This window comes from Heptranchias perlo, chromosome 25, assembly GCF_035084215.1.
Source record: "Heptranchias perlo isolate sHepPer1 chromosome 25, sHepPer1.hap1, whole genome shotgun sequence".
Taxonomy (NCBI): Eukaryota; Metazoa; Chordata; class Chondrichthyes; order Hexanchiformes; family Hexanchidae; genus Heptranchias; species Heptranchias perlo.
In genome coordinates, this window is record NC_090349.1 from 4,093,097 (window position 1) to 4,117,720 (window position 24,624).

A 24,624-nucleotide genomic window follows, 5' to 3' on the forward strand; every position below is an offset into this window, starting at 1 on the left:
GAACTACGTGATAAGCAGGTGTGTGTGGAACTATATTCTAAGCAGGTGTGCGTGGAACTATATTCTAAGCAGGTGTGTGTGGAACTATATTCTAAGCAGGTGTGCGTGGAACTATATTCTAAGCAGGTGTGTGTGGAACTACGTGATAAGCAGGTGTGTGTGGAACTATATTCTAAGCAGGTGTGCGTGGAACTATATTCTAAGCAGGTGTGTGTGGAACTATATTCTAAGCAGGTGTGTGTGGAACTATATTCTAAGCAGGTGTGTGTGGAACTACGTGATAAGCAGGTGTGTGTGGAACTACGTGATAAGCAGGTGTGTGTGGAACTATATTCTAAGCAGGTGTGTGTGGAACTATATTCTAAGCAGGTGTGTGTGGAACTATATTCTAAGCAGGTGTGCGTGGAACTTTATTCTAAGCAGGTGTGCGTGGAACTATATTCTAAGCAGGTGTGCGTGGAACTACGTGATAAGCAGGTGTGTGTGGAACTATATTCTAAGCAGGTGTGTGTGGAACTATATTCTAAGCAGGTGTGTGTGGAACTATATTCTAAGCAGGTGTGTGTGGAACTATATTCTAAGCAGGTGTGTGTGGAACTACGTGATAAGCAGGTGTGTGTGGAACTATATTCTAAGCAGGTGTGCGTGGAACTATATTCTAAGCAGGTGTGTGTGGAACTATATTCTAAGCAGGTGTGTGTGGAACTATATTCTAAGCAGGTGTGTGTGGAACTATATTCTAAGCAGGTGTGCGTGGAACTATATTCTAAGCAGGTGTGTGTGGAACTACGTGATAAGCAGGTGTGTGTGGAACTATATTCTAAGCAGGTGTGCGTGGAACTATATTCTAAGCAGGTGTGTGTGGAACTATATTCTAAGCAGGTGTGCGTGGAACTATATTCTAAGCAGGTGTGCGTGGAACTACGTGATAAGCAGGTGTGTGTGGAACTATATTCTAAGCAGGTGTGTGTGGAACTATATTCTAAGCAGGTGTGTGTGGAACTATATTCTAAGCAGGTGTGCGTGGAACTATATTCTAAGCAGGTGTGTGTGGAACTATATTCTAAGCAGGTGTGTGTGGAACTATATTCTAAGCAGGTGTGCGTGGAACTATATTCTAAGCAGGTGTGCGTGGAACTACGTGATAAGCAGGTGTGTGTGGAACTATATTCTAAGCAGGTGTGCGTGGAACTATATTCTAAGCAGGTGTGTGTGGAACTATATTCTAAGCAGGTGTGTGTGGAACTATATTCTAAGCAGGTGTGTGTGGAACTATATTCTAAGCAGGTGTGTGTGGAACTATATTCTAAGCAGGTGTGTGTGGAACTATATTCTAAGCAGGTGTGTGTGGAACTACGTGATAAGCAGGTGTGTGTGGAACTATATTCTAAGCAGGTGTGTGTGGAACTATATTCTAAGCAGGTGTGCGTGGAACTATATTCTAAGCAGGTGTGTGTGGAACTATATTCTAAGCAGGTGTGTGTGGAACTATATTCTAAGCAGGTGTGCGTGGAACTATATTCTAAGCAGGTGTGTGTGGAACTACGTGATAAGCAGGTGTGTGTGGAACTATATTCTAAGCAGGTGTGCGTGGAACTATATTCTAAGCAGGTGTGTGTGGAACTATATTCTAAGCAGGTGTGCGTGGAACTATATTCTAAGCAGGTGTGCGTGGAACTACGTGATAAGCAGGTGTGTGTGGAACTATATTCTAAGCAGGTGTGTGTGGAACTATATTCTAAGCAGGTGTGTGTGGAACTATATTCTAAGCAGGTGTGTGTGGAACTATATTCTAAGCAGGTGTGTGTGGAACTATATTCTAAGCAGGTGTGTGTGGAACTATATTCTAAGCAGGTGTGTGTGGAACTACGTGATAAGCAGGTGTGTGTGGAACTATATTCTAAGCAGGTGTGTGTGGAACTATATTCTAAGCAGGTGTGTGTGGAACTATATTCTAAGCAGGTGTGTGTGGAACTATATTCTAAGCAGGTGTGTGTGGAACTATATTCTAAGCAGGTGTGTGTGGAACTATATTCTAAGCAGTTGTGTGTGGAACTATATTCTAAGCAGGTGTGTGTGGAACTATATTCTAAGCAGGTGTGTGTGGAACTATATTCTAAGCAGGTGTGTGTGGAACTATATTCTAAGCAGGTGTGTGTGGAATTAGTAGCTTCACCTCAATCGCTACAACCCGTGAGTGTAAATTATAATTTTATTGCACTCTGTCGTTTTACTTGTAGTTTTTCAGGAAGTTGGTTTTGAAAGTTTGCAATGCGCCAGTCTGGGACATCGATTTCAACGTCTCCACGGCGTTGAGGATTGGCTGATGGGTCTCATCGAATAACTCTGTGCCGATTGCCGTCTTGACTCTGCTGCGCCAAGCAGTGAGTGTGGCCGAACCTTCCAATGGGTCAAAGCCAACAGCGAGGGGCTAGAGTGAGGGGGAAAACAGTCAGTTAACACAGGGGGGCTTCGGAGAGAAGGAGACAAGAGACCCCCCCCCCGCCATTAAACGACAGTCACAAACGAACGGGGCAATTTTCAACCTGTTTCCTGATGAACAAACGGGCATTAGAACCCCACAAACCAGGCCGCAGCCTCGCCCGCCCTATCACCGCCGGAACTGCGCCCGCTGCCATGTTAAGGCAGGGTTCCTGTTAGGCACCCACTGTGCCCACCTACACCTGCTGGCCGTCCAGTGAATATTGTTCAATTGGGGTCCTGCGTCTGTCTCAGGTCCCAAGCACCATGTTTAACTGCTATTGCCTGCGTGCAATTTGCCAGTTCTACAAGAAACATCACGTTAAACACGCCTTCCCTTTCCCACTGCCACCCTGGTGTGAGCAGCGGCAGAGAGTGCTGGTGAGCTATTCGGCCATGGGAGCCGCACACTTGAGCCCGATCTTATCCTTGTCTGATATCCACTCCGAACGACACTTTCCAAATCCAGGGCACGCCTTGAGGACCGCCTGCACCAACAGCAGATGCACTGCCCGGCATGGATCGCCAGCTAGTGATAGGGGAGGGAATGATGGCTGATTTCTCCCCCCTCTCCCCAATCTCCAGCCTAGGGGCAGCAAGGCCAGATGTAGACCCCCTACCACTGCTCCAGCTCACTCACCCCAATAAAGTGAACCGGGGCGGGGCAGGGGCGAGGGGCTTCCTCATTCGTACGACCAGTCAGTCTGTCAGCGTAGCATGCCTGCCTGAGTCAGGAGATGGCGGGTACGAGCCCTGCTCCAAAATGTCCCGGCAACTGGAGATTGGAGCCCCAGACAGTCCCTGGCTCCACTGGATAGAAGGTGGAGGACTCGGTCATCACTTTCAATCCCAACTATTCGCCTGGGGGAATCTTCATCGGGTCATTGCCTTGAACATGACCTCACTGTTGCTATAGTTGGTAGCACTGAGCCAAAGGGCCTGGGTTCAAGTCCCACTCCAGAACTTGAGCACATCGTCTATCCTGACACTCCAGTGCAGTTCTGAGGGAGGGCTGCACTGTCGGAGGTGCCCGTCTTTCGGGTGAGACGTTAAACTGAGGCCCTGTCTGTCTGCTGATGTGAAGGTGCAAGATCTCGCAGCAGTACTGAGGGAGATCCTGGTCAACTCGTCCCTCACACCCCAAAAGCAGGTGAATGGATGAATCTATGACACTCCCCCACACGATCTACGACCCCCGCAATGACCCCCAACCTCCCCGATCTACTGGTTTAACTGGATAGAACGTACACCATACAGCTATGTTGGAGGACAAAATGTGGTACTCCTCATTTCCCTCAGTCCTCCGCAGATTTTTAAATCCCTCTTGTTGTTTCCTGGGTTTCTTAACGAGGAGCTCGATGTTGCTGGTTTGACGGAGTTCTGTTCCTGTCCTGTTTAAACTAGGTGCAGTCACCGGGTAGTGTGCAACGTTGAAATAGGTCCTGGTTATTGTTACAATCAGAGCTGGAAGCAAGTCTCATTGCAACAGAGGCAGGATGTGAACAACACCCTCATAACAACTTTCTGCCACAGTCCATTCCAATTACAGCTACTTTAAAGAGAGCACGAGAAAGAGAAAGGGGAGAGACAGTGTGAGAAAGAATCATAGAAAGGCTACAGCACGGAAGGAGGCCATTCGGCCCATCGAGTCCACACTGGCTATGTACAAGAGCAATCCAGCTAGTCCCACTCCCTCGCCCTATCCTCGTTTTTTTCCTTTCAAGTACTTATCCAGTTCCCTTTTGAAGGCCATGATTGAATCTGCCTCCACCACCCCCTCGGGCCGTGCATTCCAGATCCTATCCACTCGCTGTGTGAAATAGTTTTTCCTCATGTCACCTTTGGTTCTTTTGCCAATCACCTTAAATCTATGTCCTCTGGTCCTTGACCCTTTCGCCAATGGGAACAGTTTCTCTATCTACTCTGTCTAGACCCTTCATGATTTTGAACACCTCTATCAAATCTCCTCATAACCGTCTCTGTTCCAAGGAGAACAACCCCAGCTTCTCCAGTCTATCCATGTAACTGAAGTCCCTCATCCCTGGAACCATTCTAGTAAATCTTTTCTGCACCCTCTCTAAGGCCTTCACATCTTTTCTAAAGTGCGGTGCTCAGAACTGGACACAATACGCCAGCTGTGGCTGAACCCCAGAGAGTTTTATAAAGGTTCATCATGACTTCCATACTTTTGTACTCTCTGCCTCTATTTGTCATTTCCACACCGCCTGAGGAAGGGGAAAGCCCCCGAAAGCTTGTGGGATTAAAAATAAAATTGTTGGACTATAACTTGGTGTTGTAAAATTGTTTACAATCTATTTATAAAGCCCAGGATCCCATATACTTTTTTTAAACCTCTTTCTCAACCTGTCCTGCCACCTTCAACGATTTGTGTACATATACCCCCAGATCGCTCTGTTCCTGTACCCCTTTTAGAATTGTGCCCTCTAGTTTATATTGCCTCTCCTCGTTCTTCTTACCAAAAAGTAATCACTTCGCATTTTTCTGCGTTAGATTTCATCTGCCATGAGAGCGGGGAGAAAGAGAGAGCGAAAGAGAGCGGGGAGAAAGAGAGAGTGAGAGAAAGGGGAGAATGAGTGCGGATAAAGAGTGCAGGAAGAGAGGTAGAAAGTGAGCACAAGTGAAGGAGTGAGCTTGCTTTTATATAGCATCATATCCCATTGTCAGGATCTGCCAAAGTGCTTTACAATCAAATGGCTTTGAAGTGTGCTGACTGCTGTACTATAGGGAAACTCTACAAGGTCCCACAGAATGAGATGAGTGACCAGCTCATCTGTTTCTAGAGGTGTTGGTTGAGGGATAAACGCTGGCCTGGACTCTGGGAGAACTTCCTGCTCTTCTTCCAAATGTGCCAAGAGATATTTTCCAACCATTTGAACAGGCAAATAGGGCCTCGGTTTAATGTCTCATCTGAAAGATGACTCTTATGGTCAGTACACTTGGTGCCTACACTGGGGGTGCGAGGGGCTGCGTGATATCGATGTGCCCTTTGTTCTCTCACACCTACTTCACCTTGCACAATTCTGCAGGGTCAGGTTGCTTGGGTAATTGGTGCAAGCTCCCAGCAAAGCTCTGATCTTGTATCAACTACTAACCTACTGCAGGTGTCAGCCGTGGCTCAGTGGTAGCACTCTTACCTCTGACTCAGAAGATTGTGGGTTCAAATCCAACTCCAGAGACTTGAGCACATAATCTAGGCTGAAACTCCAGTGTAGTACTGAGGGAGTGCTGCACTGTTGGAGGAGCTGTTAAACTGAGTCCTCACCTACCCTCTCAGCTAAAAGATCCCATGGCACTATTTGAAGAAGAGCAGGGGAGTTCTCCCTGCTGTCCTGGGCCAATATTTATCCCTACATCACTAAATACAGATTATCTGGTCATTATCACACTGTGGGAGCTTGCAGTTTACAAGTTGGCTGCCAAATTTCATACAGTGACTACACTTCAAAAGTACTTCATTGGCTGTGAAGTGCTTTGGGACGTCCTGAGGCGCTGTACAGGAACATAGGAACAGGAGTAGGCCATTCAGCCCCTCGAGCCTGCTCTGCCATTTGATAAGATCATGGCTGATCTGTGATCTAACTCCATATACATGCCTTTGGCCCATATCCCTTAATACCTTTGGTTGCCAAAAAGCTATCTATCTCAGATTTAAATTTAGCAATTGAGCTAGTATCAATTGCCGTTTGCGGAAGAGAGTTCCAAACTTCTACCACCCTTTGTGTGTAGAAATGTTTTCTAATCTCGCTCCTGAAAGGTCTGGCTCTAATTTTTAGACTGTGCCCCCTACTCCTAGAATCCCCAACCAGTGGAAATAGTTTCTCTCTATCCACCCTATCTGTTCCCCTTAATATCTTATAAACTTCGATCAGATCACCCCTTAACCTTCTAAACTCCAGAGAATACAACCCCAATTTGTGTAATCTCTCCTCGTAACTTAACCCTTGAAGTCCGGGTATCATTCTAGTAAACCTACGCTGCACTCCCTCCAAGGCCAATATGTCCTTCCGAAGGTGCGGTGCCCAGAACTGCTCACAGTGCTCCAGGTGCGGTCTAAACAGGTCTTCTGCCCCCTTGTACTCCAGTCCTCTCGATATAAAGGCCAGCATTCCATTAGCCTTGTTGATTATTTTCTGCACCTGTTCATGACACTTCAATGATCGATGTACCTGAACCCCTAAGTCCCTTTGGACATCCACTGTTTTTAAACTTATAAATGCAAGTCTTTCTTTCTTCTCTCTGGCTGGCAGCTCAAGGTAGAGAAATGTGAATTATTACATTTTGGCCCTAAACATTAAGCTTCTTAAGAATAGAGGCACAGAGAGTTAAAGATAGTTCCTTAAAGTCAGGAGTGCAGACAGAAAGGGCCTTAGAAAGGCAATGGGATTCTGGGTATTTTACAGAGGGACATTGAATGTAACAGTAATGTTGTGAATTTGTACAAGAATTGGTTGGGTCACAGTTGGATTAGTGCATGCAGTTCTGGAGACCTGTTTCTCGGAGGGATGTTGGAGCGTTGGGAAGGTACTTTGGATGTGGGCAACGCTGGCATGGCCACATTTATTGCCCAACCCTTGTTGCCCTGAGAAGGTGCTGTTGGACCAACAGTGACTACACGTCAAAAGTACTTCATTGACTGTAAAACGCTTTGGGACGTCCAGAGGTTGTGAAAGACGCTATAGAAACACAAGTATTTCTTTCTTTTCTTGAACCTCTGCAGTCCTTGTGATGATGGAGCTCCCATTATGGTGGGAATTCCAGGATGGTGACCGAACGGCGATATACGTCCAAATCAGGATGGTGTGCGACTTGGAGGGGAACTTGTAGATGATGGTGTTCCCATGATGTTGCTTCTCATCCTTCTTGGTGGTAGAGATCACAGGGCTGGGAGTAGTGTTGTAACTATAAAAATAATTATCTTTTTATTAAATAACCACGGCACCATTTTTGTCAAATGGTGAAAATTTTGTTTTATACAGAATCTCTGCATTTTTTGCTTCAAATCACCTCATTTGAAGCCCTTAGTGAGTTGCTGCAGTGTGTCCTGTAGATAGGACACACTGCAGCCACAGTACGCTGTGATGGACGGGATGGATATCGAGTCCAGTGACAGGGAGCACCAACCAAACAGACTGCTTTGTCCTGGATGGTGTCGAGCTTCTTGAGTGTTGTTGGAGCTGCACTCATCCAGACAAGTGGAGAATATTCCATCACACTCCTGACTTGTGCCTTGTAGATGGTGGAAAGGCTTTGGGGAGTCAGGAGGTGAGTCACTCGCCGCAGAATACCCAGCCTCTGACCTGCTCTTGTAGCCACGGTAGAATAATACCAGGAATGAAAAGTATTAATACAGAGAGTTTTGAAAAATTCGGGCTTTTTTCTTAAACTGCAACAGAGAATGTTAAGGGGAGGAACTAGGAGAAGTTTTCAAAATTAAGAAAGGCTCTGAGAGGTTAAAAAGTACAAGATTGTTTCCATCGATTGGTGAATTGGTCACAAGGGGAGAGGGAAAGAATTATCACTGAAAGATTGAAGGAATGCTTCCACCGAGAGTGTTATTGGGACATGGAATGCTTCTCCAAAAAGGGGCTATTGAGGCAGGGACTATAACCATTTAAAAGGGAATTGGATAAGTGAAGAATATAAAAGGATAAGGGGAAAGGGCAGAGAAATGGGATTACAGCAGACAGCTCCAGCTGAAGAGCTCGTGCGCAGGCATGATGGGCCGAACGGCCTCCTTCCGTGCGGTGAGGTCTATGAGCCGGCTCATCACCGGCACTTACCTGCATCAGCTCAACAACCGCAACTAGGTCAGCCAGGGAGATCTCGTCTCCAGCGATGTAGGGCTTATCCTGAAGGAATTTCTCCTCAAAGCTCTTGAGGCTTTGGGTCAGGTCATCCCGAGCCTCTTTCACTCTATCTTCAGAGACTGGTTCTCCAGTGAGGATGGGGAGCATACCCTGCAGACACAGGAAGCCAACACTGGTCAGTAGCAAGGCCCCAGGACCGGAGACAGGTATTCAGGTCATAAGCTCAGTGACAAGTTATTGGATGGAAGGTGTCCTGGAGGCAGATCTCCCTGTTGGCAGCAACCAGAACCAGCGTTAAAATTATTGGTCCTTCGGCCAGAAGGCCGTGTCATTGGCAGATAGATTTCAGCCCCTTTTAGTAGCTTGTTATTGCTGAGTGAGGGCTCGGGGTCAGAACACTGTGGGTTCAGGGCCCGGTCCAGAACTCGAGCCAAGTAGGCCCCGGGCCACAGGCCGGCAGCTCCGTGAGACCCGGGCCACAGGCCGGCAGCTCCGCGAGACCCGGGCCACAGGCCGGCAGCTCCACGAGACCCGGGAGACAGGCCGGCAGCACCGTGAGACCCGGGCCACAGGCCGGCAGCTCTGCGGGACCCGGGCCACAGGCCGGCAGCACCGCGAGACCCGGGAGACAGGCCGGCAGCTCCGCGAGACCCGGGAGACAGGCCGGCAGCTCCGCGAGACCCGGGCCACAGGCCGGCAGCACCGTGAGACCCGGGAGACAGGCCGGCAGCTCCGCGAGACCCGGGCCACAGGCCGGCAGCACCGCGAGACCCGGGCCACAGGCCGGCAGCACCGCGAGACCCGGGCCACAGGCCGGCAGCTCCGCGAGACCCGGGCCACAGGCCGGCAGCTCCGCGAGACCCGGGCCACAGGCCGGCAGCTCCGCGGGACCCGGGCCACAGGCCGGCAGCACCGCGGGCCCCGGGAGACAGGCCGGCAGCTCCGCGAGACCCGGGAGACAGGCCGGCAGCTCCACGAGACCCGGGAGACAGGCCGGCAGCACCGCGAGACCCGGGAGACAGGCCGGCAGCTCCGCGAGACCCGGGCCACAGGCCGGCAGCACCGCGAGACCCGGGAGACAGGCCGGCAGCACCGCGAGACCCGAGAGACAGGCCGGCAGCACCGCGAGACCCGGGCCACAGGCCGGCAGCTCCGCGAGACCCGGGCCACAGGCCGGCAGCACCGCGGGCCCCGGGAGACAGGCCGGCAGCAAGTGAAAATAATGGCCTCAGAACAAATCGCCTCATTTGTTGCGTGTTGTGTTCTGTAGCCCAGGAGAAATGAGGAATCGTACGGCTCCGAATCCAGGGCCCACTGTGCTCGAGTTCTGGAGCGGGCCCTGAACCCACAACCTTCTGACCCCGAGCCCTCACTCAGCAATAACAAGCTACAAAAAAGAGGCTGAAATCTGTCTGCCAATGGGTTTAATGGCTATTAACATATTACAGCGCCAATCCTGTAACTGAAAACCGGTTAAAGGGAACAAGTTACAGGGAGGATTCAGAGCCATATGATTCCTCATTTCTCCTCCACAAGACACTAAAACAAATAAGGCGATTTATTCGGAGGCCATGATTTCCACCTGCGTAAGTTAACCCAGACTCTGGATGGGACTCAGATGTTCTGGATTCCATTGGGGGAGGGAGGGTGAGGAGGAATGTGGGCAAAATATCCAGATGGTCTGTTCATGAACTGGAGTTACAGAGAGAGACAAGTCGTGACGCGACCTTGAGGAACCGAACGGTTGAGCAGTGGGTCTGGGGTCGTCAGGCAAAGACCCCGCGAGGAATCGATAACTGCGGCCACACAACCAGCCCCGATCCACGCCTCCCCTTCCCATCTCGGGGACCGTTTCCCGAGCTCACACTGTTGGTGGAAGGCTGGCACATTGCCAACAGCCGGCTTGGGCAGCTGGCCCACGACCCCCAATAACCCGCCAGTGACCCCCACTCAGCCTCGCCTGCAGGCCTGGCAGATTCACCTCAGTTTAATTCCTCCAGCCCTACAACCCTCCGAGATCTCTGCGCTCCTCCAATTCTGGCCTCTTGCGCATCCCTGATTTTGATCGCTCCACCATTGGCGGCCGTGCCTTCAGCTGCCCAGAGCCTAAGCTCTTGAATTCCCTCCCTAAACCTCTCCGCCTCTCTCTCCTCCTTTAAGACGCTCCTTAAAACCTACCTCTTTGACCAAGCTTTTGGTCACCTGACCTAATATCTCCTTATGTGGCTCGGTGTCAAATTTGGTTTGATAATCGCTCCTGTGAAGCACCTTGGGATGTTTTACAATGTTAAAGGTGCTATATAAATGCAAGTAGTTGTTGTCGTCTGACACCCAGTTTCAGTTTGGTTTCCCTTCCCAAATTTCAGTTTAATTCTTGCAGGGAGGGGGAGGTTTGGTCAATAAAAGTAACTGCAGCCTCCCACCTTTTCATGAGTCTTTTCAGAAATTTTTCTCCCACCCCCAAGTAATTTACTTCTCACAGAAGCCAAACCGAGATGTTGCGATTGCTCACTGACCACTGGCAGGCTCCCATCAGCCTTTTCAATTTCCCACCTTTGTTCCAAACGCTTCGGCCATGATTCAGTGGGTAACACTCTCCCCTCTGAGTCAGAAGGTTGTGGGTTCAAGTCCCACTCCAGAGACTTGGGCACAGAATCCAGGTGGACACTCTCAGTGCAGTACTGAGGGAGTGCTGCACTGCCAGAGGTGCCGTCTTGCAAAAGAGACATTAAACCGTCTGCCCTCTCAGGTGGGCAGTAGTAAAATGTCCCAAGGTGCTTCACATTATCAGACAGAATTTGACACTGAGCCACACGAGGAGATATTGGGAAATGTGACCAAAAGTTTGCTCAAAGAGGTAGGTTTTGAGGAGACCCCAAACCCTCCCGAGGTGGGCATTTCACCGGGTGCCATTGCTGGGCGAGGGAGATGGGGTGGCGCTGGGTCAGGTGGAGAGGGAGGCCCGAGCTCCCTCTCGATAACTACAGTGCTGACCTCCGTGACCCTGACATCACGAGTGGTCCTAGTGATCTGCGATATGGGCCCTGGTTTTAAAACGAAGCCAATTTAGCCAAATAATGGAGCAGCTTCCACTGCAGACAAGTCTCAGGGCCGCTGTTCGTCCAGGTCCTCAAAACTCACCAAACCTTGATGGTTTCAGAGGGCAAGGAAGCTTCGAGGTTCACAGCAGATCACGCGCACAGGAGTGACCAAAAGAGATGAAACCCCCAGGACTGCACTCTCACACAAATCCATGGAGGCTCTTTAACCCGAGAGACGAAGACAAGAGTTTTATATTGAAACATGACAACTGTCTCTTGGAATCATACAGCACAGAAGGAGGCCATTTGGCCCATTGTGCCTTTCAAAGAACTATCCAATTAGTCCCACTCCCCTGCTCTTTCCCCATTGCCCTTCAAATTTTCCCTTCCCTTTTGAAAGTTATTATTGAATCTGCTTCCACCGCCCTTTCAGGCAGAAATTCCAGATCACAAAAAAATAAATAAATCGCAGCGTAAAAAAATGTTTCCTCATGTCGCCTCTGGCTCTTTTGCCGATCACCTTAAATCTGTGTCCTCTGGTTACCGATCCTTCTGCCACTGGAAAAGTTTCTCCTTATTTACTCTATCAAAACCCCTCATGATTTTGAACATCTATAAAATCTCCTCTTAACCTTCTCCAGTCTCTCCACATAATTGAAGTCCCTCATCCCTGGAACCATTCTAGTAAATCTCCTCTGCACCCTCTCCAAAGCCTTGACATCCTTCCTAACGTGCGGTGCCCAGAATTAAACACAATACTCCAGCTGAGGCCTAACCAGTGATTTATAAAGGTTTAGAACAACTTCCTTGCTTTTGTACTCTATACCTCCATTAATAAAGCCCAGGATCCCATTTGCTTTTTTAACAGCCTTCTCAACTTGTCCTGCCACCTTCAAAGATTTGTGTACATACACCCCCAGGTCTCTCTGTTCCTGCTCCCCCTTTAAAATTGTACCATTTAGTTTATTTTGCCTCTCCTCATTCTCCCTACAAACGCATCACTTCACACTTATCCACATTAAATTTCATCTGCCATGTGTCCGCCCATTTCACCAGTCTGTCTATGTCCTCCTGAAGTCTGTTACTATTCTCCTCACTGTTCAATGCACTTCCGAGTTCCGTGTCATCTGCAAACTTTGAAATTATTCCCTGTATACCCATGTCCAGGTCATTAATATATATCAAAAGAGCAGTGGTCCTAATACTGACTCCTGGGGGACACCACTGTATACTTCCCTTCAGTCTGAAAAACAACAGTTCACCACTTCATTTATTACCACAGCCCATTGGCCTGCGAGAGGGTTTACTGTAAGCGCCCGGATGTGAAGGTATCCCTCGAAAAGATGTTGAAAAGTTCTAACCTTGAGCATGAAGATCTTTCCAGCGTGAGGTCTCAGAGCAGTGTGTTGCCAGGCGAGATATTCATCCACACGAGCCCGTTTCTGGAGGTCTGCTGGGTACCAGTGGTCTGGGGTCTGGTATTTAAGTGCCAAGTATTTCAGAATGGCCACGCTGCAAGAGAGAGAATTGGAGCATCACTCACGGTCAGCGCCACTCCCGGTCAGCGCCACTCCCGGTCAGCGCCACTCCGCTGTGAGGGTCAACGTGGAACGAGCGACTTGAGGCCCTGGGCCGACCCCTGACCCGAGGCCTGGTTTTTGGACGATTTGTTTGTTCACACGCGGATGTGCTCCTGGAGAGGGGAGTGAGGGCGTTCTGGGGAGCCCTCGATCGCCTGTTTTGTGTGATGTTGCCCCCCTGCCCAGCATCCTCCATTTACACAGGGTGTTAAGGCCTGGAAGGCGGCACCCTCAGTAAGTGCCCCTATTGTATGATTCCATACACGGCCACAAAGACCGACAGGAAGTGTGCAGGAGGTTGGTGCCACCTGTGGCACACACTGTCTATACAAGTCATTAAACCATCAACCTAACTCAAGCACACTCATCTACCTGGCCATGACAGAGGGCAACCGCCTCCACAGCCTCTGGGTTAACAGGGAGGCAGCTACAGAGCTGTGCCATCTACTGCAGTCAGATCTGAAGCCAGACTCCAGTATGGGAACAACATTCCCAGCCGCCACCCTGTTCCTATATCCCTTTACCCTCTTTTCCTTCATTCCCCTCCTTCCGCACTGGCGGAGGGATATTTGCAGTAACCGTCAATTTGCTGTGCACCGATGTATCAAACAGGTGATTGATGCAGGGGCAAACACCATTCAGCTCCTTTCCACTGAGCACCGGCAGCAGCACGACACGAGTACCCAGTTTCACCAGATTACAGGACTTGCCAAAACCACAGTGGGTCATTGGTAGCATCCTGACCCCTAGGCACAACGCCAACATGAACAGAAAGGAGTTACATTGCACCAATGCACCACTGGTCACCAACCAAGGTCATAGTGCCACACAGGTCAATGCCCACCTCCCAGGCAGCAGTGCTTTCGTTTTAAGACAATAATTTGTGCCAGGCCGATTCTGAAGGTCAAAGCAAGGGCGGCTCCTTGAAGACCCAGACTCTCCTCTTCAGTCCTGGCTAAGGACCAATCAAGGTAAGGGGCAGAGTGCAGATACAATGAGGCCCACACCAGCGTAGAGTACACTTTAGAGGTTACAAGACGGAACAGGCCACTCGGCCCCACCAGTCCGTGTGGGCGTTTACCCTCTACACAAACATATAGTTCTAAGCACGTTTACCCCCTCTTCCCATATCCCTTCATCCACCTCTCCAATCTAATCAAATGGTGACAGTTTCTGCCTCAACCTCTAACCCTGAAGTGAATTCCACAGCCCCACAACTCTCTGTGTAAAGAAGTTTCCCCTGCCCTCTGTTTTAAATCTCTTACATTTAATCTTGTGTCTAGGGCCCCTCATTATTGATCCCTCAACTACTGGAAACAGTCTGTTTCTATCTACACCCTGTCTCACCCTTTCAGAATTCGATCATATCGCCTTATAATCTGTGTTGTTCTGATGAATAAAGATCCAGTTTTGCAAGTCTTTCTGCATTTTTGTATTTCCTCATACCAACGGACGGCACTGGCCTCTCTCTCCAGTCCTCTGGCACACGTCCACACTCCATGGGGCCATGAAATATCGTTTCTAAAACCAAATTTATTCCCACAGAGCAGGCTGTCTCACAGTACAGCTCCACTGCGGTCCTTCACTGCATAACTCCGCAACGCAAAGAAGTCCAACCATTGTGGGGGGGGGGGGGGGGAGGAGGAGGAGGATCATGGTGGGGGGGGGGTGAGGGGAAGGAGACCACCCCATAGCTGAGGCTAGAGCCGAGCACAGGCACTGAGCAAGAGGATGTTGCTCAGAAATATCTGTGTGATGGTGTCCCGCTTGGAGACAAGCCTCACTCACCAGTGAGCCCACTGCTGTCCTTTAAAGAGGCAGCATGTCCGCAGGCAAATGGCCCAAAAGACCATCACCGTCATCGCCCTCTGCACTACCTCCAGGGCCACCCATTCCTGGTTAGGGGTTCGATCGTGTAGTGGTTATATTATTGGACTAGTAATCCAGAGATCTACACTAATAAGCCAGTCGAACACGAGCTCAAATCCCACCGTGGCAGTTTGAGAATCTGAATTAATTTTAAAATAAAATCTGGAAATAAAAAGCCGGTGCCAATAAAAGTGACCATGAAGTCGGATTGTCGTAAAAACCCAACGGGCTCCTTTCAGGGTGGAAACCTTCCATCCTTCCCGAGGACTATATAGGGGACTCAATTGTAAGGGGAATAGACAGGCGTTTCTGCGGCCGCAACCGAGACTCCAGGATGGTGTGTTGCCTCCCTGGTGCAAGGATCAAGGATGTCTCGGAGCGGCTACAGAACATTTTGGAGGGGGAGGGCGAACAGCCAGCTGTCGTGGTGCACATAGGCACCAACGATATAGGTAAAAAAGGGGATGAGGTCCTAAAAGCAGAATATAGGGAGTTAGGAGGTAAATTAAAAAATAGGACCTCAAAGGTAGTAATCTCAGGATTGCTGCCAGTGCCACGTGCTAGTCAGAGTAGAAATAGGAGGATATTTCAAATGAATACGTGGCTAGAGGAATGGTGCAAGGGGGAGGGATTCAAATTCCTGGGACACTGGAAATGGTTCTGGGGGAGGTGGGACCAGTACAAACCGGACGGTCTGCACCTGGGCAGGGCCGGGACCGCTGTCCTAGGAGGAGTGTTTGCTAGTGCTGTTGGGGAGGGTTTAAACTAAAGTGGCAGGGGGTTGGGAACCTGAGCAGGGAGAGAGAGGAAAGCGTAACAGGAAGGGACAGAAGGTATGGAGTAATAGGTAAAGTGTTAAAAAAGGAAAAAGCAGGAACTAAGCGTCACAAAACAGATTTGAAAGTTCTTTATCTGAATGCACGTAGCATTCGTAATAAAATGGACGAGTTAACGGCACAAATAACTACGTATGGGTATGATCTTGTGGCCATTACAGAAACATGGCTGCAGGGTGACAACGACTGGGAATTAAATATGCCAGGGTATTTAACAATCAGGAAGGACAGGCAGGAAGGAAGGGGAGGTGGGGTGGCTATGTTAATAAAGGAAGGAATCACTGTAATACAGAGAAATGATATTGGGACAAAGCATCAAGATAATGAAACAGTTTGGGTGGAGATAAGGAATAATAAGGGAAAAAAAACATTAGTGGGCGTAGTATATAGGCCTCCTAATAGTTGCAACTCTGCTGGAAGAAGTATTAATCAGGAGATAGTCGGGGCATGTAATAAGGGAACAGCCATAATTATGGGGGATTTTAATTATCATATTAACTGGACAAATCAAATTGGGCAGAGCAGCCTTGAGGAAGAGTTCATTGAGTGCATCAGGGATGGATTTCTTGAGCAGTATGTAACTGATCCTACAAGGGGGCAGGCAACCTTGGACCTGGTCCTGTGTAATGAGTCAGGATTAATTAATAATGTCCTAGTTAAGGATCCCCTTGGAACGAGCGACCACAACATGGTTGAATTCCATATCCAATTAGAGGGTGAGAAGGTTGATTCTCAAACAAGCATACTGAGCTTCAATAAAGGAGACTATGATGGTATGAGAGCGGAATTGATTAAAGTGGACTGGGAAAATAGATTAAAGGGTAAGACGGTACATGAGCAGTGGTGTTCATTTAGGGAGTTATTTTACAACTTTCAAAATAAATATATTCCACTGAGGAAAAAAGGGTGTAAAAGAAATGACAGCCACCCGTGGCTAAGTAAAGAAATCAAGGATAGTATCCGACTAAAAACAAGGACATATAAGGTAGCCAAACTTAGTGGGAGGATAGAAGATTGGGAATTCTTCAAAAGACAGCAAAAAGTAACTAAAGGATTGATTAAGAAAGGGAAGTTAGATTATGAAAAGAAATTAGCAAAAAATATAAAAACAGATAGCAAGAGTTTCTATAGTTATATAAAAAGAAAAAGGGTGGCTAAGGCAAACATAGGTCCCTTAGAGGATGAGACCGGGAAATTAATGGTGGGAAACATGGAGATGGCAAAAATGCTGAACAAATATTTTGTTTCAGTCTTTACAGTAGAGGACACTAAGAATATCCCAACACTGGACAAACAGGGGACTCTCGGGGGGGAGGAGCTAAATACGATTAAAATCACTCAAGAGATGGTACTCAGTAAAATAATGGGACTCAAGGCGGATAAATCCCCTGGACCTGATGGCTTCCATCCTAGGGTCTTGAGGGAAATGGCAGTAGGGATTGTGGATGCTTTGGTGATAGTTTTCCAAAATTCCCTGGACTCAGGAGAGGTCCCGGCAGATTGGAAAACTGCTAATGTAACACCGTTATTTAAAAAGGGTAGTAGGCAGAAGGCTGGAAATTATAGGCCAGTTAGCTTAACATCTGTGGTGGGTAAAATTTTAGAGTCTATTATTAAGGAGACAGTAACGGAACATTTAGATAAGCATAATTTAATAGGACAAAGTCAGCATGGCTTTATGAAGGGGAAGTCATGTCTGACAAATTTGCTTGAGTTCTTCGAGGATATAACGTACAGGGTGGATAAAGGGGAACCAGTGGACGTAGTGTATTTAGACTTCCAGAAGGCATTCGACAAGGTGCCACATAAAAGATTATTACTTAAGATAAAAAAATCACGGGATTGGGGGTAATATTCTGGCATGGGTGGAGGATTGGTTATCGAACAGGAAGCAGAGAGTTGGGATAAATGGTTCATTTTCGGACTGGCAACCAGTAACCAGTGGTGTTCCACAGGGGTCGGTGCTGGGTCCCCAACTCTTTACAATCTATATTAACGATTTGGAGGAGGGGACCGAGTGCAACATATCAAAATTTGCAGATGATACAAAGATGGGAGGGAAAGTAGAGAGTGAGGAGGACATAAAAAACCTGCAAGGGGATATAGACAGGCTGGGTGAGTGGGCGGAGATTTGGCAGATGCAATACAATATTGGAAAATGTGAGGTTATGCACTTTGGCAGGAAAAATCAGAGAGCAAGTTATTTTCTTAATGGCGAGAGACTGGAAAGTACTGCAGTACAAAGGGATCTGGGGGTCCTAGTGCAAGAAAATCAAAAAGTTGGTATGCAGGTGCAGCAGGTGATCAAGAAAGCCAACGGAATGTTGGCTTTTATTGCTAGGGGGATAGAATATAAAAACAAGGAGGTATTGCTGCAGTTATATAAGGTATTGGTGAGACCGCACCTGGAATACTGCATACAGTTTTGGTCTCCATACTTAAGAAAAGACATACTTGCTCTCGAGGCAGTACAAAGAAGGTTCACTCGGTTAATCCCGGGGATGAGGGGGCGGACATATGAGGAGAGGTTGAGTAGATTGGGACTCTACTCATTGGAGTTCAGAAGAATGAGAGGCGATCTTATTGAAACATATAAGATTGTGAAGGGTCTTGATCGGGTGGATGCAGTAAGGATGTTCCCAAAGATGGGTGAAACTAGAACTAGGGGGCATAATCTTAGAATAAGGGGCTGCTCTTTCAAAACTGAGATGAGGAGAAACTTCTTCACTCAGAGGGTGGTAGGTCTGTGGAATTTGCTGCCCCAGGAAGCTGTGGAAGCTACATCATTAGATAAATTTAAAACAGAAATAGACAGTTTCCTAGAAGTAAAGGGAATTAGGGGTTATGGGGAGCGGGCAGGAAATTGGACATGAAGCTGAGTTCGGATCGGTCAATGCCCTGTGGGTGGCGGAGAGGGCCCAGGGGCTATGTGGCCGGGTCCTGCTCCGACTTCTTGTGTTCTTTAGATTTGTGGTTGGGATCAGATCAGCCATGATCTTATTGAATGGCGGAGCAGGCTCGAGGGGCCGATTGGCCTACTCCTGCTCCAATTTCTTATGTTCTTATGTTCTTATGTAAGAACGGCAGGCTTCCTTCCCTAAAGGGGACTCGAAACTCCCCTCTGAAGGGGCCCAGCGAGCCACTCAGTTGTATCAAACCGCCATCAGCAGTTCAAGAAGGCGGCCGACCACCACTGTCTCAGGGCAACGGACGCTGGCCTTGTCGGTGACGCCACATCCCGAGAATGAATATTAAAAACCCATAGTTTGCTGGTCTTCTATATACTGTTCTGCAGCATCAGAAAGAAACCCTTACTTTGTGCTGGGTACCTGTGATTTCGGAGTGGGGGGTTTACACCAATGATTCCACCCCCGCCCGTACCCCCAAGTTCTCGAGTACAGTATGAACCCGGTAACTCCTGAGTAACCTCTCTCAGTGGCTGGTTGGTGGGCCTCAGTGGGGGGGATGGAGATGGGGATGGAGATGGAGATGGGGATGGAGATGGGGATGGGGATGGAGATGGGGATGGGGATGGGGATGGGGATGGAGATGGAGATGGGGATGGGGATGGGGATGGGGATGGGGATGGAGATGGGGATGGAGATGGGGATGGGGATGGAGATGGGGATGGGGATGGGGATGGAGATGGGGATGGAGATGGGGATGGGGATGGGGATGGGGATGGAAATGGGGATGGGGATGGAGATGGGGATGGGGATGGGGATGGGGATGGGGATGGGGATGGGGATGGGGATGGAGATGGGGATGGGGATGGAGATGGGGATGGGGATGGGGATGGGGATGGAGATGGAGATGGAGATGGGGATGGGGATGGAGATGGGGATGGGGATGGGGATGGGGATGGAAATGGGGATGGGGATGGAGATGGGGATGGGGATGGGGATGGAGATGGGGCTGGGGATGGGGATGGGGATGGAGATGGGGATGGGGATGGAGATGGGGATGGGGATGGGGATGGGGATGGGGATGGAGATGGAGATGGGGATGGGGATGGGGGGGATGGAGATGGAGATGGGGATGGGGATGGGGATGGAGATGGAGATGGAGATGGGGATGGGGATGGAAATGGGGATGGAGATGGAAATGGAGATGGAGATGGGGATGGGGATGGGGATGGAGATGGGGATGGGGATGGGGATGGAGATGGAGATGGGGATGGGGATGGGGGGGATGGAGATGGAGATGGGGATGGGGATGGAAATGGGGATGGGGATGGGGATGGGGATGGGGATGGGGATGGGGGGGATGGAGATGGAGATGGGGATGGGGATGGAAATGGGGATGGGGATGGGGATGGAGATGGGGATGGGGATGGAGATGGGGATGGGGATGGAAATGGGGATGGGGATGGAGATGGGGATGGGGATGGGGATGGGGATGGAGATGGAGATGGGGATGGGGATGGGGATGGGGATGGGGATGGGGATGGGGATGGAGATGGGGATGGGGATGGGGATGGGGATGGAGATGGAGATGGGGATGGGGATGGGGGGGATGGAGATGGAGATGGGGATGGGGATGGAAATGGGGATGGGGATGGGGATGGAGATGGGGATGGGGATGGAGATGGGGATGGGGATGGGGATGGGGATGGAAATGGGGATGGGGATGGAGATGGGGATGGGGATGGGGATCGGGATGGAGATGGAGATGGGGATGGGGATGGGGATGGGGATGGAGATGGAAATGGGGATGGAGATGGGGATGGGGATGGGGATGGCGATGGCGATGGGGATGGGGATGGGGATGGGGATGGAGATGGGGATGGGGATGGAAATGGGGATGGGGATGGGGATGGGGATGGGGATGGAAATGGGGATGGGGATGGAGATGGGGATGGGGATGGGGATGGAGATGGGGATGGGGATGGAGATGGGGATGGGGATGGCCTCTTACTTTACTGCACTGCTTCCCTTCGCTGGTCCTGCAATTGCTTCTACCCCACATCTGCTGCTGTGGATGGCTCATTCTGACCACTGGGAAGGGGCTGGATCTTCAGGGGCTGCAGACCACGTGGGAGTCTACTCCAGCCCAGCTCCTGTCGCTGGGCATGTCCACAGATCTCGATGGGCTCCCGGCCACCGAGGGAATCCACCCCTTCCCTCACCCGCCGCGGGTACCAAATGACCCAGGAAGCTGGGGCGGGGTTATGGCGGGATCACAGCAACAGGCAGAAGTCCCGCCCCCTTCTCGGCCCTGCTGCTCTTTCAGTGGCTGTAACAGCTCTCAGCAACTGTAGATTTAGGTGCGAGGAGCTGCCAGAGGCAGTGCCCTGGGGAGGTAGGTGGGCGAGGGCTCACGCTGCTGATCAGCTACCAAAACAGGAGGTCAGATGGCAAGGGTCATGTGTCATGCAGAAACGTCCCAGTATGCACTGGTCCCACTCTGGGATGATGGGAGTTGGGTGTTTTTAACCCTTTAATCTCCACGGGATGCAATGAAACGGCTTCACCACGTAGTTTCACATTAACGTACTCTCTCCTCCTCCACCACCCCCCCACCCAGTTTTCTTCCCTCTTCTCCTGATATCACATTCCTGCTGGGCTGCCCTTCAGTACCTTGCCCAAATGGCCATTCTTCAGGACAATTAATGATATTCGACTGTGAGGGGCATCACAGCCCAGCCTGATCACCGACTCGCCCCAACCTTCAGGCTGGACATTTTCCTTCTGGACACACTGACCAGCAATCAGAAGTGGGAAACCCTGGCTGATATCCCCTCTTCCCCAATCAGCGAACTCAGCGTGTAGCTGGGATTGCACCTGGCTCCTGGGCAGGGGCCCTGCAATCAAACGGGGCCTCGAGCGGGTGCAGCGAAAGGACTCCTGCACGCTGGCAATAGCTGATCCCTGGTCACTTTGTCTACTATCTTCATGCCTTCTCACCATCATACTTGTGAGGATTTGACACTAGATTAAGTTGGTGGTGTTTAGTATCATTGCCCAGCAAAACAGAGGGCCCTAAAGCACCAGTTTAGTTTGGCTCAGTGGGTGTATCTCTCGCCTCTGAGTCAAGGTCATGGGTTCTCGTCCCACTCCAGGGACTTGAGCACAGAATCCAGGCTGACACTCGAAGTGCAGAACTGAGGGAGTGCTGCACTGTCGGAGGTGCCGTCTTGTAAATGAAAAGTGAAACCGAGGCCCCGTCTGCCCCCTCAGGTGGACATAAAAGATCCCATAGCATTAGTCGAAGACGAGATTGGAGTTCTCCCCAGTGTCCTGGTCAATATTTATCCCTGAACCAACAAATATCGCTGAAAAAGCATTTTATCTGGTCATTATCTTATTGCTGTTTGTGGGATCTTGCTGTGCACAAATTGGCTGCCGTGTTTCCTACATTACAACAGTGACTTCCTTCAAAAGTACTTCATTGGCTATGAAGCGCTTTGGGGAGTCCTGAGGCTGTGAAAGGCGCTATATAAATGCAAGTCTGTCTTTCATTGCACGGGACTCTCACCGGCAAATACAGCTCCTGGTCTGTTAAGGCAATGCTTGTTAAAGAGCCCAGCGCTGCTCGCACTGCACCCATTCGAAAGCAGAGTGTTTCCAATCAATCTTAAACAGCACGAAGGTCACATAGTGCCAGCTTGGCACTGAAGCTTCAGATCTTACTGATGCCCAGGCACCAGTCCGCCAGTGCGGCTTACCTCTCCGCCAGCGAGAAGTCCCCGTCCTTTATCGCCGGCACTTTCCTCAGTGGGTTAATTCGCCGAAATTCCTCACTGTGCTGCTGTCCTGCACCGAGAGTCAAAGTGATCAGGAGATGGACATCATCTCAAGCACCTGTGCAAAACTCTCACTCTCTGACCTCTCTCACTCTCACACTCACTCTCACACTCACTCTCCGATCTCTTACTCTCTGATCTCACTCACACTCACAGGTTTCTCTCACTCTCCGATCTCTCTCTCTCACACTCACTCTCACTCTCTCACACTCCCAGGTTTCTCTCTCACTCTCTGATCTCTCTCACTCTCACTCTCCGATCTCTCTCACACTCTCACACTCACTCTCACTCTCTCACACTCCCAGATCTCTCTCACTCTCTGATCTCTCTCACTCTCACTCTCCGATCTCTCTCACACTCTCACACTCACTCTCACTCTCTCACACTCCCAGATCTCTCTCACTCTCTGATCTCTCTCACTCTCACTCTCCGATTTCTCTCACTCACACTCACTCTCACTCTCTCACACTCCCAGATCTCTCTCACTCTCTGATCTCTCTCACTCTCACTCTCCGATTTCTCTCACTCACACTCACTCTCACTCTCTCACACTCCCAGATCTCTCTCACTCTCTGACCTCTCTCACTCTCACACTCACTCTCACACTCACTCTCCGATCTCTTACTCTCTGATCTCACTCACACTCCCAGGTTTCTCTCACTCTCTCTGATCTCTCACACTCTCACACTCACTCTCACTCTCACACTCCCAGGTTTCTCTCTCACTCTCTGATCTCTCTCACTCTCACTCTCCGATCTCTTACTCTCTGATCTCACTCACACTCACAGGTTTCTCTCACTCTCTGATCTCTCTCACTCTCACTCTCCGATTTCTCTCACTCACACTCACTCTCACTCTCTCACACTCCCAGATCTCTCTCACTCTCTGATCTCTCTCACTCTCACTCTCCGATCTCTCTCACACTCTCACATTCACTCTCACTCTCTCACACTCCCAGATCTCTCTCACTCTCCGATCTCTCTCACACTCTCACATTCACTCTCACTCTCTCACACTCCCAGATCTCTCTCACTCTCTGATCTCTCTCACTCTCACTCTCCGATCTCTCTCACACTCACACTCACTCTCTGGTCTCTCTCACTCTCACTCTCTGGTGTATCTGTTCCTTACCGATTGACAGCTGTATCTGTTTAAACTCGAACTGGATGTTGTTTTTTTTGACGAAAATATAAACAGAGCGACAGGGCTGGGAGTTGAGATCGAGGTACAGCTGGAGGGCCATGGCAGCACTTAACCCAGGACAAACCCTGATTGACCCGGGATATATACACACCTGGACTGACCCGGATATACACACACCTGGACTGACCCGGGATATGTTTACACACACCTGGACTGACCCGGGATATGTTTACACACACCTGGACTGACCCGGGATATGTTTACACACACCTGGACTGACCCGGATATGTTTACACACACCTGGACTGACCCGGGATATGTTTACACACACCTGGACTGACCCGGGATATGTTTACACACACCTGGACTGACCCGGATATGTTTACACACACCTGGACTGACTCGGGATATGTACACACACACCTGGACTGATCCGGGATATATACACACACACCTGGACTGACCCGGATATGTTTACACACACCTGGACTGACTCGGGATATGTACACACACACCTGGACTGATCGGGGATATATACACACACACCTGGACTGATCGGGGATATATACACACACACCTGGACTGATCCGGGATATATACACACACACCTGGACTGACCCGGATATGTACACACACACCTGGACTGACCCGGGATATGTACACACGCACCTGGACTGATCCGGGATATATACACACACACCTGGACTGATCCGGGATATATACACACACACCTGGACTGACCCGGATATGTACACACACACCTGGACTGACCCGGGATATGTACACACACACCTGGACTGACCCGGGATATGTACACACACACCTGGACTGACTCGGGATATGTACACACACACCTGGACTGATCCGGGATATGTTTACACACACCTGGACTGACCCGGGATATACACACACACCTGGACTGACCCGGGATATATACACACACACCTGGACTGACCCGGGATATGTACACACACACCTGGACTGACCCAGGATATGTACACACACACCTGGACTGACTCGGGATATGTACACACACACCTGGACTGATCCGGGATATGTTTACACACACCTGGACTGACCCGGGATATATACACACACACC

The 24,624-nt window shown here is 49.8% G+C and overlaps 1 protein-coding gene across 1 annotated transcript; it reads right to left on the reverse strand.

Moving 5' to 3' along the window:
• Window positions 1-1,968: 1,968 nt before the first annotated feature.
• Window positions 1,969-23,762, reverse strand: LOC137341946 (glutathione S-transferase theta-1-like). The gene is made up of 5 exons (XM_068005467.1): window positions 23,512-23,762; window positions 22,303-22,390; window positions 12,712-12,862; window positions 8,283-8,459; window positions 1,969-2,431 (listed from the first exon to the last, which is right to left on the reverse strand). The coding sequence occupies exons 1-5, from the start codon at window positions 23,621-23,623 to the stop codon at window positions 2,231-2,233; spliced, it is 729 nt and encodes a 242-aa protein (XP_067861568.1). The 5' UTR covers window positions 23,624-23,762; the 3' UTR covers window positions 1,969-2,230.
• Window positions 23,763-24,624: the final 862 nt, after the last annotated feature.

Excerpts from the sequence above, each read along its gene's own strand:
- LOC137341946 (XM_068005467.1), bottom strand. The coding sequence starts at position 23,623 with ATGGCCCTCCAGCTGTACCTCGATCTCAACTCCCAGCCCTGTCGCTCT. Across the intron at positions 22,391-23,511 it reads ACAGATACAGCTGTCAATCG|GACAGCAGCACAGTGAGGAA; the intron begins GTAAGGAACAGA and ends CTCTCGGTGCAG. Across the intron at positions 12,863-22,302 it reads GACTTCTCGCTGGCGGAGAG|CGTGGCCATTCTGAAATACT; the intron begins GTAAGCCGCACT and ends TCTCTCTTGCAG.